This window comes from Nipponia nippon, unplaced genomic scaffold (genome assembly GCF_047370975.1).
Source record: "Nipponia nippon isolate SJK-2023a ecotype South Korea unplaced genomic scaffold, ASM4737097v1 scaffold_4, whole genome shotgun sequence".
NCBI lineage: Eukaryota > Metazoa > Chordata > Aves > Pelecaniformes > Threskiornithidae > Nipponia > Nipponia nippon.
The window spans coordinates 55,253,691-55,272,829 of record NW_028262358.1 but is presented as its reverse complement, the minus strand read 5'-3'; the positions used below and the strand labels follow the sequence as shown (position 1 = coordinate 55,272,829).

The 19,139-nt window shown below is 46.7% G+C and overlaps 1 protein-coding gene across 1 annotated transcript in view; it reads right to left on the bottom strand.

Moving 5' to 3' along the window:
• The window catches only part of PPP1R14C (protein phosphatase 1 regulatory inhibitor subunit 14C), a 54,895-nt gene extending 43,865 nt beyond the window's left edge, over positions 1-11,030 (bottom strand). Inside the window, exon 1 of the mRNA XM_087775753.1 lies at positions 10,586-11,030. Coding sequence (XP_087631879.1) covers positions 10,586-10,867 — 282 coding nt within the window. The 5' untranslated portion in view covers positions 10,868-11,030. The remainder of the gene's footprint in view (positions 1-10,585) is intronic.
• Positions 11,031-19,139: the final 8,109 nt, after the last annotated feature.

Here is a 19,139-nt window from a genome sequence, read left to right as displayed (position 1 = left end):
TTCAGCACTCAGAAAAGATTCAGTTTTCAATATTAAGGTGAAGAATTCAACCATAATCCAAATTTAGGGAGTTTTGTTAACATTCTTAGAAAGAAGACTAAGCAGTTTGCCTCTATATTCCTGTCTCAGGTGCGCTGAGTTAGACAGTAAGCCTACAATGGTATGATTACTACCAGCATAACAAAAACAAAAAGATGCAAGAATTTATCCCAGAACACCTGGACTTCGTTTCTGACAAAAAATGCAATATGTGCTTCAGGTATTATCTTTTAAAATTTAAAGCGACCAATTGTAAAAGCTCAAGGCATTCTTTGTGTTTAAAGTAAATGTGTCAAAATGTTATGTATCAGTCACCTGAAGTAGAACAAATCATTTGTACCATGCTAGAGTTAATTTAGGTATCTACTTCAAAGAAGTTATCATTCAAGTGCTAAAATAAGTTAGGATCTTGAGCTGCTAACGTCACATATTTTCCAACTAGTGCTAAATTAATTCCATGAAGTATTAGCGAGCATATTTCTCCCAGAGTCTGCAGACATCTACTCAAAAGACAGATTTTTGTTAAAAGGTAGTAAGTGACCTACAGCAGAATCACCGTCTTGATACTTCTGCCCATCTACTGTGGTCATCACTTGAGCCCGATGATGCCCAGAGTAAGGACAGTGAAGTGCATTTACAATCTTGTTAAACTTCACCCCAGAGTGAAAGGCCAGGCAAGCCCATCCCAAGCAAGCAGTGGTCTTTGTCTATGTCTTTCTATATTGTATGAAGGGGGCGGGAAAGAGCCTAGTGTCTAAAAGGTTTAAAAGGTATATTTAAATATATGAAATAACATGGAAAGAAACATCATATAACTGAGTTACTCCATTAAAAAAATATGTCAAATGCAAAGAGCTTATCTGCAAATGAGAAAAGAGACCCTGTGACCTAGGAGATCCTTCCCAATTCTGTGTTCTGGAAAGTAATCCTATTAAGACAGTCAGATGAGAGGATTTTCTTTAGGCACTGACTGTGCCATCATTGGCATTAATGAAGTCCAACACACAGGACCGAAGTGTGTGATCCCCTTGGTGGCAGCACACTCAGAATGGTGAGCTCTTCTCAGTCATCACTGGAAGTGTCACCTGTAGACTAGCACCGCTCCACAAGCTAGCCATTTACTTAGATATCATGCTCCCGGGGCGGGGGGAAGGTAACAGCTCTGCTATTCAAATGTGATCCTCAGAATTAAATACTTATCACTTCAAAGAAGATTTGATTTGTTTCAGTGTGTACATCTGCCCAAACAATTCCTTGTTCCAAGAAGATCTTTAACAGGCTAAATTTATCCTACCTTTGAAACACAGTCATACTGCTGCTGTATGGACTGCATACAATTAAGATTTTATCCCCCCCTTCTCCAACATTAATAACTTCTAGAAATCTTCCATAAGTCCACGTGTCACACAAGGGGACAGCAAAAGAAACTGCCAATGTTTTACGACAGGCAGCCGAAAGTTGCAGTGACACAGAGGGATGGCCATGTCTAACCTACTCCATTTGTGCTGTCAAATAGAAGTTTCTGGAGTTAGATGGAAGGAAGGGAAATAAAAAGTGAAGGGGAAATTAAGAACTTAGCTTTCTTATACTGCAGGCAAGACACAAGGCTGCTGGAAGAATGGACTGATAGTGCTGCTGCTGCTGCTTTATCACCTGTGGTGACAAGAGACAAGGTGACCATAATTCAGACTGAATCAAGCTAGAGATGGGATAGCATATTTTTTTCATCAGCATCTCCCATACTCTCAGAGACTTGCTTCACACACATGTACAGTAGTATGCACTACAAAATTGTTCAGGTAGTTTTGGTTGGACCTGGGGCCCGGTACAGTGCCTTTTAAGTGGCTGGATATAAGCTAATTTAAAGGGAGAGCTGTGAGAATGCAAACAAGAGTTCAGCCAGCCTTTGCAAGGCATGGGTCAACAGAGAATTAGTTTAGTCTCGTGACAGCCCTAAACTATCACACTACTTGTGAAATGAAGTCTTACTTCAAGAGTAGAACATCTTTTTATTTAGATACAACACCTATTTAGAAACATTCCCTATGCCTTTTAAGAGGAGGCAGACAGGCCACGAAATAATACATGTTTTCCTCATTGAAACAGAGTTATTTTTGTTTCAGGCATTTGCTTCTGTAGCACAGTTCAGATCAGCTAATGCAAAGCCATGAGAATAATGGGAGACCCCACTCTGACCTACCCTGTCAGAATACAGGGGTACAAGGGACCAACAGCGCACAAGTCAGCCCAGTGTCTTCAACAAAGCACCACATAACCAGCTCTCAGCTATCTGTGGATAGATCATCCATGTTGTAGTTTAATTGTGCTACAAGTACTGACACATCCAAGCTACACTCAAGTCCAAAAGCAACGTAGATGAGTTTGTGTGATGAACTTGAGTGGGACAAAGGGGTAGATTAATGATTGATTCCCCTTCTTCCCCCTTCAGCTGTATGTTCACTGCATGATTTACAGCGTAGTTTACAATTTTTTTTTTTAAATCCATGTTTTTTTTCCCATTGTATCCATGTTCTCCTTCCACCCACTCCCCACCCTTGTTACCCTGGATAATCAAGCACTGACTCTATGTAAAGCAATTTGCCTAAAGGCAGAAGAGCCTTTGTAGCCACAACGGTTGAAAGCTACTGTTTATAAGAAGTACAATTATAAAAATTGTAAGTGATGTAAGCAATCAATTATTTCTTTGCCTTGTTATAAAACAACCACACCTACTGCTTCAGCAAAGAGACCAGTTGAATCTTGAATGAAGAGGGAAAGGACAGAAGATTTGCTATGGAATCACTGATGGAAGATGAAGATTTATGTTGTGAAGCTTCTAAATTAGAAGCACGTTGCTGCTACTCAAGATAAAACAATGACTACATAAAGCTCAAGTAGTAGAAAAATAATTTTCTTGAACTCCTTTGAGATGTAGTGCAAATTTTGCATGAAAAAGGAGGAAAGTAGCAGAATGGTGGTACATTTCCTACTAGATTAGGGTCTTTAGAACCTAAGATCAGAGTTTAAGCAGTGCATTTAGAGACAAAAGGCTCTGGCCTCACCGCCATCAGGTGCTTGGCACCTTCACAGGTACTTAAGCCCACTCCTCTCAAAGCAGCAGCATGCATTTTACAAGGGTTGTTTCACAGCAACATGCATTTTATAGGCCATTTGGGGCTTCCTATTTTCTATTCTTGGGACTCAAATGCCTTTCTTTGGTTGCTACATGATATAAGAAGTCTTTGCTACACCTGTGTTGCCTGTGTCCTTTATAGATGTCTGATCACATCAACGCTTCAACTGACACAGAGCATATGTTGAGCAGCAACCCTGCGCTCAAGAGAGGGCTCACTCCAAAATTCATGCCGTACAACGCGGAGATGTGACATCAGTAATCGTTGTCCAAAAGAAATGACCCAAATACATTTCTAAGCAATTTGATGGACCTCTAAGTACTTTACTCCAATGCATCTAGACTGTAATACTCCACTTCCTGAAAAGTCCTTTATTATGCTTCTGCATCCTTCTAAGGAGTGACGCTCTCTCTAACTCTCAGGCCCCTCAGTCTCTTTCCACTTTTGATCCATTTAGAAAGCAGTCCACACGCAATTACCACTTGAGAGATCTTGGTCCAAGTTAGAGGAAATCTATTCACAGAGTCAGACACAGTCAGCAAAAGTTGGTTTCTGTAGTGTTTTATTCAGTGGATTTCCTTACCAAACGCCTTTCTGAGAAATGAATAATGAATTTCCAACATGACCTCACCATAGCCTGAGGAATAAGTAGTACTTGATCATACCATCAGGTCCACATCACTGCATGGCAGCCTTCACAGCATGCTGACCAGGCAGTTTTGGAAAGGACGGGATGTTTGGGGTGCGGGGGAAGCGTTTGGCCCTGAAGTCCTTGCACCATTTTATTCTGCATTCTTCCAAACCCAGAGTGAAACACATCCGTGGTAACCATGGCAACTGCCTCAGACACACAGGGTCTGAGGGGTGTGCAGAGCCACTGACCCACGAGAGAGTGGGCTGGAGAAGGTGGTCCATACTGTGCAGAAGGTCAGTGCCCCATATAAATACAGTTCTGAATAGCAGGGAGAGAAACAGCTGCAACCAAGTCCATCAAGTCACAAGAGATGCCTGTTTGGATGCAAATGCGCAGAGGAACTGATACCCTGTACAGCATCTAGTTATTCAGCATACGTAGCACTGCTCTCGGTAGACCATCAATACCCATCAGCCTGCAACTGGATTCAGTATTGAAAAGATATTTTGGAAATACAGTCAAGGCAGCTAATTTGTTCAGAGCTTCCCCACAACCCTCAGTCCACCTTTTACACCTTGCCACTAGCTTTACCACTACAGCCAATACAGTTGTGCAGCAAGAGAGGAAAGGGAGGGCTAGGAACTTTTTACTTCTGTGACCTAGCTCTCCAGCCTCGATCAGGGCCTTCCTCTTGTCTCCTGTCTAGCACCAACCAGTTCAAACTGAAGAGTGTACAGACCACAGAGTCTGTTCTCTCTGATGCTATATTAGGGACAAGCTGTCACTGTTAGCATATCCCAGCAGCTTCAGGAAGACGGCCAAAGAGGGTGTTCTCCAACACTGTGGTCACAGAGCACCCAGGGGAAAGGAGCTCAATCCATGCAGGACCAAGTTAAATTGCTCCCTTCCTTCCCATCCTTCCCATACCCCACCAATACTTTTTTTTTTTAAAAAAAAACCCTAATGGCCACAGATTGGCCCTGCCAACATGAAAACCCTTATCCATTTCAGAGCTTCATGCCATTCTTGTCATTGCAGTATCCATATTAGGGGGTGAAAGACATACATATGACAATTGTCAGTCTGGCATAGCTTTGTACTCTTAAAGGAAATGCTTAAGGGGCTTTATTGAGCAGCTCTTTCAGTTATATTTTCTTGTACGTTGAATTTTTAAACAGAATTCCAGGGTGTTTTGCCCTAGAATGGAAAAGGGGTAAGCTTGGACATAATTTCCTGTTACTTCCAGACCAACATCGTATCCTTTGCCAAGCACCCATTTCCATACGTGATTAGACACACTCTAATAAAATAGTTGATTATCCAACTAAGCTCATCAATATCTCGTATTAGAAGGTAAGTCTTATATTCAACTTTTAGAGTGCAAAAGTCTAAGGGCTCATTTAATTCATCCATGCGTGTCTCTACATTAAAAAATACTCAGCAACAAACCCATAGCACAAGCTAAATCTTTCCTCATTGTTTACAAACGCTGTGCAAAATCTGTGCACCCTCAATGCGCTCATTCCATCAGCATTCTGCCATTTATAGCAAATGCTGTAATTGTGGGTAGGCAGGACCCCTGAGCACACTAATTCACCTGCAAAGTTGAATGGTTTCTGGGGACAAATCCAGTGGCCTTTTTTTTTTCATATATAATGTTGTACAAGCTTGGCAGGTGCACACAACATAGATCATACATCTGGAGAACTAGGCTGTCGTCACGTTCATGCTGAACCTACAAGTTGCAAACCATTAAGGAATGAATAGTGATGATGTAAGTTGTTCTGTGCAGCATTATTTAGCAATTCTTAACCAATAATGGACTTAGACCAAAACGTGAAGCATCTGTGGAGAAACAAGATACCTAGTAAAGGTCAACACTGAAGTCAGTTCAAGTCCTGCAATTAAGGCACTGCATTTTCAACATACTGATCTGTAACCACAACCTCAGTTTCAGCATTCACAGAAACCAGAACAAGCAGGTTATAAAACTTCATTTTTTTAATGAGGCAGCTCCAGGAGCAAGCAGCCAGACTGAACTCACCTGCAGCACTTGACCTGAGTACGTTAGGCTGACAGATTCTGGTGCCAAACAAATCCTGCTCAAGAGTCTCTGGTCCTACTGAAGTTGTCCACCTTGGTAATCCTTTACCATTCAGGCTGCTTTTTATCCCTACAGTCTGCATCACGTGGAAGTAACCTTTCTAAAGCTGATCTTTGTAACACGGATCTGTGGTCAGCATTAAAAATAGTCTCAAAGAGCTCCTTCTAAACCACTTCCCTCCAACTCCATTATACTGCTTGGCATCCAATTTTTAAAACTAAAACTGTACCACTAAAGACAAGACCCACTAGAAAAAGAACACAAACAAATCTGTCTCCTTATTTCCCAACCTTGTCTCCTAAACTTTGTCACCAAGCCAAGACAGGCTTATAGCTGACTTAACGTGCAAGTACTTGAGAGACTATGAATACATGTTTAGCTTTGAATAAAGGGAGTCTTTCTGCAAGTATCCACTTAGTGATGAATCTCAGCATAATTTAATAGAAAACACTATTTAAATGGGAAACAGTGACCAGGCACTACATTTATGCAGTCCCACAAAGAGACACCCAGGTCTTCTTGCAGCCTTTCTGTGCACCGCACTGCAAGCACCCTCTACTTTGTTCTTCCCAGGAATGGAGCGCATTGCTCCCTAGAAACAGAGCTCCAAATCAGAATAGCAATGAAACACTGACACTGGTTAGCTCTTCCAGGATTAGCAATTCGATGGCTATTTCTGACATTCTGGAAGACTTCAGAATGTTTTAGAACTTAAGTGTCATCACATCAGGAAGTTATGGTAGGTCTTCCACAGAAGTTAAAGCGAGCAATGCCCAATCCCCCCCAGCCTGCCTTCAGACAGGGTTATTAACTGTCTGCATAGGTGATTAAGTTCCAGCCTGAGAGTTACATCTGTAAGCCTAAAAGTAATTCAAGCAGATTCAAGCAAAGCATCTTGCATTAAACTGCTGTTGTCTTTAATCACTACACTCATCATGCATCTTCAACTTTATTCTGATAGCATATTAATTGCTTGACCTTTTCACTACTGTCATCCGTGCTGACACTGGAGAGAGTTCATGCATAACAGCAAAGAAGAGCAGAAGACTTAAACATTTTGCCCTCAACCTTCAAAGCTAAAAACATTTTCATCTGTTGTGTCAAACCATTTTTTCCCCCTAAAAATCACCTTAGAAACCAAATTGTCGAAAAAGTTCTTTTTATGTAGCCATATATGGTCCCCATCTTAATAGAAAGCCCTCCTTCTAAAGCAGGCCTTCTTCTATTTCAGTTGGAGGTGGCAACCACGATAAGGAAAAGAAGGAAAGATTTTTTTTTTTTCCTCCAGGAGGCCAGTTATTTGAACACTGTGAAGAGCAGCAATAATTCCTCTGGACCTTAGTTTGGTCCCATATATCACATCCTTAATTACGTACGGAACAACTTCACCTGCATGTCAAAAGCACACAGCCCAAACAGGCCTGAGGTTTCTGAACGAAAGTCAAACCAGAGGCAATAGATCCAGTAGGCCAACTACTAACTACATTATCAGCTTATGCAGACACAAAATCATCAGTTCATGCAAACAGTTGTAACTATTTCTGACTTCAGAGAAATCCTTGCAGCCTACAGGCTATATGGCCTAACAAATCATGAGGCTGAAGAGGCAAGTCACACCAAGATGAAGAGTAACAACTGCTTATTTTTAACCAGAGTTTCTCAGGTTCAGGACTATCTAAGGAACCTGAAGGTGCACAAGTCCATGAGACCCGATGAGATGCATCCGCAGGTCCTGATGGAACTGGCAGAGGAAGTTGCTAAGCCACTATCCATCATACTTGAGAAGTCATGGCAGTCCAGTGAAGCTCACACTGGCTGGAAAAGGAGAAACATAGCCCCCATTTTTAAAAAAGGAAAAAAGGAAAACCCAGGCAACTACAAGCCAGTCAGTCTCACCTCTGTGCTTGGCAAGATCATGGAACAGATCCTCCTGGAAACTGTGCTAAGGCACATGGAAAATAAGGAGGTGATTGGTGACAGCCAACATGGCTTCACTAGAGGCAAATCATGCCTGACAAATTTGGTGGCCTTCTACAATGGGGTTAACAGCGTTGGTGGATAAGGGAAGAGCAACTGACGTCACCTGGATGACTTGTGCAAAGCATTTGACACTGTCCTGCATTATATCCTTGTCTCTAAAGTGGAGAGACATGGATTTGATGGATGGACCACTCGGTGGATAAGGAACTGGCTGGATGGTCACACTCAAAGAGTTGCAGTCAACGGCTCAATGTCCAGGTGGAGACCAGTGATGAGTGGCCTTCCTCGGGGGGTTGGTATTGGGACCAGCACTGTTTAACATCTTTGTTGGCGACACGGACAGTGGGATTGAGTGCACCCTCAGCAAGTTTGCCGATGACATCAAGCTGTGTGGTGCAGTCAGCACGCTGGAAGGAAGGGGTGCCATCCAGAGGGACCTTGACAGGCTTAAGAGGTGGGCCTGTGCGAACCTCATGAAGTTCAACAAGGCAAAGTGCAAGGTCCTGCACATGGGTCAGGGCAATCCCAAGCACAAATACAGGCTGGGCAGAGAATGGATTGAGAGCAGCCCTGAGGAGAAGGACTTGGGGGTGTTGGTTGATGAGAAGCTCAACATGACCCAGCAACGTGCACTTGCAGCCCAGAAAGCCAATCGTATCCTGGGCTGCATCAAAAGAAGCGTAGCCAGCAGGCTGAGGGAGGTGATTCTGCCCCTCTACTCCACTCTCATGAGACCCCACTGCGTCCAGCTCTGGGGCCGCCAACGTAAGAAGGACAAGGACCTGTTGGAGCAAGTCCAGAGGAGGGCCATGAAGATGATCAGAGGGCTGGAGCACTTCTCCTGTGAAGACAGGCTGAGAGAGTTGGGGTTGTTTAGCCTGGAGAAGAGAAGGCTCTGGGGAGACCTTATTGCAGCTTTCCAGTACCTGAAGGGGGCCTACAAGAAAGCTGGAGAGGGACTTTTTACAAGGCCATGTAGTGATAGAACAAGGGGTAATGGCTTTAAACTGAAAGAGGGTAGATTTAGATTAGCTATAAGGAAGAAATTCTTCACTATGAGGGTGGTGAGGCACTGGAACAGGTTGCCCAGAGAAGCTGTGGATGCCCCATCCCTGGCAGTGTTCAAGGCCAGGTTGGATGAGGCTTTGAGAACCTGGTCTGGCGGAAGGTGTCTCTGCCCATGGCAGGGGGGGTGGAATCAGATGATCTTTAAGGTGCCTTCCAACTCAAACCATTCTGTGACTTGTATCTTTCTTTCCCTTAGTTCATGGATGTGAATAGTTAAGGAGGTTTAACTTGTCACATGCACATTTTTTATGCGGGCAAGTCCTTCTGACAAATTTGCTGATAAACTGGTTTTGAGATGAAAGGAAGTTTCTTTAAACATTTGTATTATGTTCGTGGTAGATATTCAGGCCTGGTTATTTAGGCCCTCACATCCACTCAAGACATCCACACCTCAGGGACTGTCAAGCTCTTGCCTTCCTAGCTCCAGAACACCTGGGAGCCCTGGGGTGAGAATGCTGGCTCCAGAGATGCTAGCTGCAAAATTCACATTTGGCTTCAACAAATCTCACTTCAGAAGTCTCTGATAGAAGTGAATGGACTACTTATAGGAAAAGTATGCGCGAATCTCAGTTTAGAGAGATTTTGATCCTTTATAACAGTAAATACTTGAGGTGGCAGGGAGGTAGGATACCTTGGGGACTACAAGGTCTACGTTTCTAACACTGCTTTGGCAAAACCAAGTGCTGGCACTTCCTCTACTGACAACATTGTCATCTCTATATGGAAGGTAACGGTTACTAGTCCTCTGAATGATCGTGAAAAATCCTCCTGTTCACCTGTCCTCCACATTAGAAAATTCATTCTGGCAACACTCACTTTTTGCCCATAGTAACAGAAAACCAGGTTCGATACCTACAAATTAGATACAACCCCCCCAGTATTTTCGACTCTCACCCTAACGATCTTCTCATTGAAATGTCCTGGCTAGTATCCAGCCCACTCCTGGAGACCGGGGTAATACAAAACCACGGTCTAGCGGGGACCGTACCCGCACCGGAGCCCTTCCTCCACAACAGCCACCTCCGCACAGCCCCCTCCTCCTCTCCCTCCTCCCCCCCGCCCGAGCACCGCTCGCCCCTCCGGTTGCCCCACCGCACGGCCCGCTCGCCCCTAGCGGGGACCGGCACCCCCCAGCCCGCAGCAGGCGGCCCCGCGCCCCGGCCCGCCCCGCCCCGGGGGGCTGCAGGGACCGCGGCCGCCGGCCAAAGGCCGCCCCGGGGCGCACGGCCGCCGGAGCCCGCCGCCGCCCGGCAGCTGCCGGGGCCCCCCGGGCGGAGAGGGGCCGCTCCGTGCGCGGCCGGGTGGAAGCCGCCGCCGGTCCCCAAGGGCGGTCCCCTCCCGTGCCCCGCGGGGGGCGGGACGGGGCACCCCCGTTCTGCGGGGCAGCGGCCGCCTTCCTCCCGTCCCCGCGGGCCGGCGGACACCCGCCCCGCGGCGGGGCACCGCGGCGGCAGGGAGGGGGCGGCGGGCCGGGAATGTCATTTGGAGGTGGCGGTGACAGCTCCCCCCTGCCCGCAGCCGAAAGGCGACTCGGGGCGGGAGGAGGACGCCGGGGGCGAGGGAGGCAGCGGCGGGCGGGGGGACTGCGGCGGCCGCGCCGGGGACCCCGCCACCCCGGCCCCGCACCTCGCAGCCGTAGAGCTGCCCCAGCTGCTCCACGATCCACTCCTCCAGCACCAGCCGCTTCCGCAGCTCCTTCCGATCGTATTTCACCGTCACTTTCCCCTGCTGGTGGCGCCGCTGCTGGACCTGCACCACCGCCGCCGCCGCCGACACCGAGTCCTCCCGGGAGGAGCCGCCGGAGGAGCCGCCGCCGCTCCCGCCGCCGCCGCCGCGGGGGGTCTGGAAGAAAACGCGGTTCCCGCCGCCGCCGCCCGCCGCCTCGCTGCCCCCGGTCGCCACCGACATGCTCCGCTCCGCCGCGGCTCCCGCCGAGCCGAGCCGAAAGGCGCCCGCCCGCCGCTACCGCCGGGCCGCCGCAGCCGCCGGTTGTGCGTGTGCCTCGCTCCCCCGCACCTGCCGTTTAAAGCCTCTCATGGCACAGCGGCGCAGCCGGCCCCGCCGCCGGGAGGGCCGGGCCCAAACCGGCGGGGGGCGGGGACAGCCGAGGGGCGGCGCGGCGCGGCACGGCACGGCACGGCACGGCACGGCACGGCACGGCACGGCACGGCCCGGCCCGCCCGCCGCCGCCCCGGCCCGCCCCTCCGCGCCGCCAGCGCGTCCCGGCCCGGCAGCGGCGCGGAGCGGGGCGCGGGGCGGCCCCAGCGGGCGGCGGTGCCGGCGGCGGAGCCTCCGGTCCGTCCCGGTGAGCAGCGCGGCGCCGGCGGCTGCTCCTGGCTGTCACCGGGGCCGGGGCGGCCTGTGCCCGCGGCGGGGCACTCCCCCGGGGCTCCCCAGGGACTTCGGCTGCGGGGTGGTTGATGGCTTTTTTTGGTGAGGGAATGCAGCATTGCCCCGTCATGCACACGACGTTTATAAATATTGCATATCTGCAGCATTAAAACGCCGAATGCGATCGTTTTCTTCTCTCCGGGGGGGACACGAGTGATTTCAGGGCAGTGAACCCAAACAGAAAGCAAATATTTCGAGCTATCAGCGGTTAGTGTAACAATTAGCCATTCGGAGATGGCTGGCTTTCTGAAAGGCACCGGTTAGCATTAGTGCTTTCAGCAGCTTTCTGTCTGTCAGGAGGCACTGAGGGAAATCGCCAATGGCCCATCTCACACACCAAAATGTGCCGATGACTGCAAGTAAGGGCCAGAGTAAGGCAGGCCCTGGTTAGGGGCCCGGGACCGTCCCCGTTAGCAAAGAGGCTGGCCTATGACAAGGGGCAGAAGGCAACCCCCTGCGCATGCAGGCCTGGGACTGGCAGTGCCCGGTGTCCCAAAGCTCGGGTAGGGCTGCGGGGCCCCTCTCCTGCCCGCAGTGACCTGGGGGAGGATGGCATCAGTCAGCAAGGGGCAGAGGGGCAGGGGGCACGGCTCGCCGGCCGTAATTACCTGGGCACATCTGCTTCAGTCAAATCCTTGCTGCTGTGTGGCGTGCCTGGGTGGTTGCGGTGGCATTTCAGCCTCTTCGGCTCTCTACGTTTGACACGCCACTGAACAAGAGGCTAGCATGAGGCATTTGAGCCTCATCAAACTATTTAGATAAAACTCAGCTTGTGCCGCTAGAGAGATCATAATCTAGTATCATCAAGAGGTAAAATCTTATTATTGGCCTTAAATGCTATGATAGCTTTTAGGTTTTCATCTAAAAAAAGCGCCAGTTCTTCAAAGCAAAGCATATAAAGTTAAGCTCCTTATCTGTACGTAGGGACCACATGATTTTCAGAGATACTGAGCAACTGCAACTAGGCATCAGCGCAGGTCACACTTGAAGCTCGGGCTGTAGGCAGAGCTTGAGAGAGAGGCACGTCCCACACGGCTGAGTTTATCCTAGGAGGCTGGCCTGCCCACTGGGCAGTCTTCTCCCCAGGCCAATCTCCATTTCCAGCTGCGGCTGGGTAGTGCTGCCTGCCTGGCTTTTATAAATCAGGGCTTGGGTAAATACAGCAGGAAAATACCATCGTCAACAACTTGTTCTTAGAGAAACCAAAAAGATGCAGAGGAGTTTTTGAAAGAGGGGAGTGGCTGTCTTTTAAACTTTTGTGTTTGGAGTGGCCTATAATTTGGGTCTTCAGCTCTGCATGTCCTGTTGGAAGTCTGGTGCTGACGTTCTCAACCACAAAACTTGAAACTTCCCTGTTTAGAGCAGGAACGCTTTCATCTTTATAGACTGATTTTGTTGTTGGTTGCTGAGAAAAAATGGATTAATGCAAAAGAAGGTAAATATTGCACGAGAAGCTTTTTAAAGCCATACTGAGCATCATACTTGCTGTTCCATGGGATGTAAAGCAGGAATACCCAAATTGCCACCATAATAGGATATTTTCTGGAGCCAGAGAAATGCTGAGGTGTTCCCCACTGGACCTAAACTGGCTGGAAAATACTGAGATTTTTGTTCCCTGCTGTAGCAAATATCAGGTGTACGGATGGCTAAAATATTCTCATTGACTCCGAGTGTGAGAATCCAGAAAGTCTCAGCTGAAGGACTTTTTCAATACTATTATTATTAGGATATTATAATCACTGCAGACATTTAAAAGCTGGCACCCGCTATTCAAATAGCGTTTCCACAACACTCTTAAAGTAGAAAATGAGGTACAGGGGATTAAAAAGCATGTCCTCAGAGGTTATCATTTCAAAGTTACAATTCTAACATAATGCATAGTGGTTGGTAAACGTGGGTGGATGAGAAACTGATAGGACTGCCAGCATTGTCGTAGGGCAGTTTTATGTGCCATTCGTTCTTCATTCAGTTTTTAAAGCAAGTGCATTCCTCAGGAAGCCAGGGCAAAAAGTGCTGCCAAGAATCTTTCCTGCAATGATTTTGCTTCATTTGAAAGAAAGATCTAGTTGTTTAAAAGTCAAAGTTGAGCAAAAACTTTTAGGTCTGCTAACATCCTGGGAATGAGCAATGCAGCCCTGCGTGGGCACAATCTGTACTTAACTCCTGAGTGTCTGGAGGCGTATGAGAGCATTTCTTGGAGTAAGAAGTTTCCTCGCAAATACTTCTTCATACCACAAGGGAGCTGTTAAGGGTTAGGCCCGTAAGAAAGACAAGAGTTAATGTGGCAGAGGGAGGAGCAATCCTTCCCAACCCTTCAGCCCCCGTTTCAGACCTACCTGCCTCGAGGAAGGAGCTCAGGGCATAAGAGATTAAGCTTCATAGGCGAGGGTCTTCCAGCAGCTAAATCAAAATCACAGTGCTGCATTTCATCTAAAGCTAATGGCTGACCAATAAAACCAAAATACAACACCACTGAAATATTGTGCTCTCTCAGTGTGATGATGTCCAGGTCTCTCTCACAAGAACATTGTGTTGGGTGACGGGATAAGTAAAGACACCAAGAATTAGGAAACATCAAAGGCAGAGGAACACTTGTGTCACCTGCACTTCCCTATGTTTCTTTCCCAAACAGTGGATGCGGGAATCTCTTGTGAATGTAAGCAACATGAAGCTGTATCCACTTCCCACGCACGTACTGCATGATCCTAACCTGTTTTCCAGTCAAAGAAAATATTCAGGAGTATCTGGACTAATTTTTCAGGAGGCTTATGCAGCGACCCTTGACAGTTCAAGCCCTGAGCATTAATTGCCTGTTCATCTTTAGTAACCCTGTTTGACAGCAGGTATATTCTTTTCCTAAACAATTGACACTTCCATCGGTGCTGGCCACAAATGTCAGTGTTGACTCATTTCTGTGGCTAAAAGGCTCTTCTCTAGGCAAGCTTGCTATTTAGGAAAAAAGTTTAGGCTTGTTATCTTCAGTGATAGTCTAAATCCCCGTTTTCCTATGCTGTGAAATACTGCACTGGCCAAAACCAAGACCCCTTGTGCTGCACTCCACAAGTTTCCCTTCCCCGGAGGCTGCTTGAAGGAAGGACCCCTGCACTTGCCTCTTCCCCATGGCTTTCCACCATTTCATAGCAGCTTCTCTTAGATGTTTCTATGTTCTTTTCTGAATAACTTTGGAAATAAGAAGTTGCTGGACTCTGAAATAAACCAGTATGTGGCATGAAATTCATTCAGTTCAGAATCTGTTATTTTCCTGAGGCATTTGCTCTTTAAGGGATTTACATGTATGTAATTTTTCTGGTTTCTGCTTCTCATGACAATGCGCTCAGGAAGAAATTAGAGTTCAGTGGAAGACTCATAGGCTGGAGATTTTTAGCAACCTGGAATTGTTTAAACTGCAAAGTACACACCAGTTGGTGGTTATAGTTCTTTCTTGAAATGCATGTTCGTTTTTACATGCTCTCAGAATCATAGGAATCATTTCATGCTTTTATTCCTTGGCTTGCTAACAAAATACTTGAGTTAGGAGTTGCCAGGGAATCTCCTCCGTGTGTAATGATACACTCCATTTTTTTGCAATGCTAGACAGTCTCTGTCTACCGTCTGCCCCGCCATTTAAGAGCTCTGCGTGGCATCTTGTTGGTGAGCTGTGAGACTTCGCTCCAGGCACACTAGCAAAATTGACTGTCGCAGTGCTTCTCTTTTGCACGGTTATTGGAAACTGCCGTCAACCAGATAGTCTGTGTGGTGCCTGGTGACTGCTTCTGAGGAATCTGAAGACACTGTCCTGAGTTATTTAATGTTATTTCTGTGCAAGAAAAGTGTTTCATCAACAAGGAGCCTTGACACCTCACTCGGCTCGAAGGAGGTTTCACCCCTGTGGTGTGGGTACTGGGGTCACGCTTGTGCATTGCCTTGGCTGGACCGGTGTTGCCATCCTCCCCATCAATAAGCAAAAGCGGTTCAGGGGGATACTGCCATAGTTCATAAACCACTGCACAACTAAGCTTTGCTTTCATCATAGCAGTAGCCCATGTGTGTCAGACAGTGTGTAAGTGCCATTTTTGTGTCTCCTATTTGAATTTAGCTTGGGGCTATGAGCTGTTAATGGGTTCTGTGTCTCTAAGTGATTTTCTACTTTGCATGTCCTAATTAATGCCCCTCCCTCTGGCTGGTAACTTCTTTGTCTCTCCAGACATATTATGATTTTGTTTTCATTTTCAATCGCTTTTCATCTGTTTGTGATATTGATGGTCCATACTCCAAAGACACTGTGTTTGTGTTGATCTATCATTCTTAGCACCACCAACTTTTTGTTCTTGCAGCCATCCTTTTGATGCTCCAAAACTCTACTTTTTTAGTTTGTTTTGCCTTTACTAAAAAGCTCCTCAGAGTCTGGCTCTTACAAATGTCTGTTGCTGAGGGCTGCTTTTTCCTCTTCATCTTTTCTTGTAAAGGCGACACCACTGGCTCATCGCTCAGCCCCCAGCTGTAATGCCTGTGGTGGAAGCAGTCATTCTAATACTAGTCGTATAAATTAATGACACAAAGCAAATATTTATTACATTGAAGTGTTTGCTCTGGTCCCTCTTGCTTATGATATAATCTGTTTATATCTTGAGACTCTCTGATAATGAAACTTTGGAAGACTTGCATTTCAAGAGGAGATTGTTGTGTACTCGTGAGTTACACAGGCTATGTGTAACTACACAATCTACATTGAGAAACAAGGTAAACACTACATGAGAGGGAGGAAAAATAGAAGGAAACACAAATTTGTACACATACACCCATTATTTCCTACAAAGTAAGTGTGCACAGTTACAACCTCTTCCTGTCTCCGAGCAGAGATGCAAGCACGGGATGTGACTGTGGCATCATTTCTCCCTTATACCAGTGGTGGCTGGAGATTGCGATGTCCTGAAGTCTGCCAGCGGTGGCCATTCCTCTGCGGTGGAATTCCTCCAAACTCTCACCTTATATGGATATTGTAGGACCACATGGCACATCCATGTAGCTGCTCCCAGACAAGAAGGCTAATTAGGACCCCTGTATACTAGCTGTCCATAGGACCCCCCTCTACTTCCCTCCGCCCTGCCTCTGGCTGCCCAGCCAGTGTCCTCAGAGAGAAGCCTGCCCTTTGGGCTCCTCCTGGGTGCACATCTTGGCAGTTCGCATGGGACCCAGGCACCATTCGGCTCTGGCTCTCCCAGCTGCTCTTGCAGTAACAGTGGTGAGAGAGGATGCCAGGTCCTCTAGAACAGGAGGTCTCTGTGGAAGGGCTCCAGTTTGCAGTCTGGGTGTCCACGACTGGGTCTCAGAAAGCAGCCAGAAATTCAGAGCGCTCCCAAGTGTCAAGTACAACAAACATCTCTGAGCATCTCTGGTGCGTGCTGTTCAGTCATGGTAGGATACACAGGGTGTGCTGTCATGGTACTTTGTGTTGAGGATAGGTAGCCACTAAAGAAGAAGTAGGTAACCTCTGTTTACTTGTACTTGCCCTCAGTAACATCAGCAATTCCTGATACAAATAACCTATGATTGTTCACCTGAGCACTACCACCCAAGCTGTCACTTTTATTTAGAAAGATGTGGACAGCTTTCCTTTTCTCTGGAAGGGATTAGTGGGGAGGTAGGGAATCAATAAAGGAAAATATCTGAAAAAAAACCAACAGCAAAACAAACCATGAAGCAAGGCTGGACAATTAACATCCCACAGCCTCTAGTAATATTGATTGTTGTTTTGCCCTTGAGTCCCACTCTACTTACATGGAAATATTAACCCTTTGGTAAAATACAAAGGGAGAAAATGAGTGACACAGATAAAGTATTTGTATTAGTCCATAAAAAGAAACAGTAAAAGTATGGGTTAGAGAGTGAGACACTCACAATATCTAGATTAATAATATTCTGGATCAGTCATCTCGCAGACCGGTACCTGTCACCTCTGCTACACAGTCCATTTCACTTGCGCTCAAGAAATAATGAAGAATGATAGTAAGTTATTCTGTATAGCTTGGCCAGCCTGTAGAGGAGGGACATAATGTGTTTTACCCATTTTGCTTGGCAATTAGTGGTGAGTGATGGCACTCAGGTGCTTGGATCCAGAAAAAAAAAACCTAAAAAACCTGAAAGCTAGAGCAAAAAGCAATCACTTAGAAATTTGGGTGCCAGTAATCCTGTTTTGCCTCACGTCCCCTCATCCCTGCACCTCAAAGCATTCTGCAGAAGAACGTATACAGAATGAGCCCAAGACTGTCTAAAAAACAGCATGGATGCATAGCTAAAACCTGGTGCTGTTCTTCGTTGTACAAGAATGATACGCTCAGCTTCCCAAGTCCTTAGTTACCTCCTTTGGGAAAGCAGGAACGGTACCGGGCTGTTTAGCACGGAAAGAGCCTGTGGTCTCTCTGGCTATAACAAGAGATGTCAAGAGCACAGAATTGTTAAAAGCATTAAGTAATTGATGCCATCCCAGTGCATGTTCTTTCAGCTAAAAGCTGTTTTGATGGAGGAAGCATAAGCAATCAAGAGGGCTAGCTGGTGAAAGCTATCAGCTATGGTTTCAACAGAGAGGAAAATGAGGAGCAAAAGTAGAATGAGCTCTACTGCTCAGGTGCCTTTTTGGAAGATTTTCACGAGAGTGCTGAACACACTTTTCAAACCTTAAGGATATTCCAAGTTGCCACTCAAAATCTAGTAAATGAAGAACATGGAGGATGCAGGCATTGAAGAAAGGAGATCAGCAAAATGTAGAGCAGCAAAAAACCTAGTTCATCAGTTCTATATGTATGTCACAGGATGCAACTCAATAAAAGAAATGCAAACGCTCCGTATTCATCTGGAGTAGTCAGCTGCGCAAACACACAATTGGAAAATGAAAGTTTGACAGCAGTTCTACCAACAAGGACCAAGGGGATCTGAATCACAGATTGAACATGGGTCAGAAACATGCTGTGGTGAAAAAAGCTACATCACAGTGGGATGTATAAAGAAGAGTGTCATACGTATGAGACATGAAGTAACTTCACTGTGCAAGATTCTGTGGGTAAGGCCCCTGTTAAGAGTGTGAGACTCCAGAAGAGATCAGACCAATTTGGCAGAAATCGGAGAAAAGCAACTGGGATGAATAAAGGTCTAAAAGACATGCCCTTTCTGTAATAACCTACTGGGAAAGACTAAAGGAACCAGAAATATTTAGTTTATAAAATGCAGAAGTGTCGATAAAGCTGAGGGAAATAATGTGCTCTTGATCTCATGTGGTGAGCACAGGGAATAATGAGCTTAAACTGAAGCAAAGGAGATTTTGATTAAACGTGATGAAAAAATTTCCAATGGTAGGGATAGAGAAATGGCAGAACATGCTGCCTAGGGAGGCTGTGGAATCCACTTCTTCAGAGTTTTTTCAGAAAGAAAAAGGCAAATATTTGCTGTTTATTTATTTCTCTACAGGCAGAGTTTATCCAGCCCGAAGGCAAGGAGATGAACCAGGAGCCTCTCAGGCTACACCGATCCCCGTAAGCTCTCCAGGGCCAGGAGCAGGCTCAAGCACCGGTACCCAACTACTTGCTAAGCTACCAGTGGTGTCCCCATCGGAGCTCAGCCCTGCACTGGTCACTGTCCTGGGGACCTAATCTCCAAAGATTGTCCCCGACAGCCACTATGGACAAGGCCATCACATTCAGGGGGACAAGTATTCAACTGCACCGTGGTATTTGCCCTCAGGGCAAAAGAAAAGGTCATGGCCCTGTTTCTTGTAAAGACATAGCCTAAAAGTGCC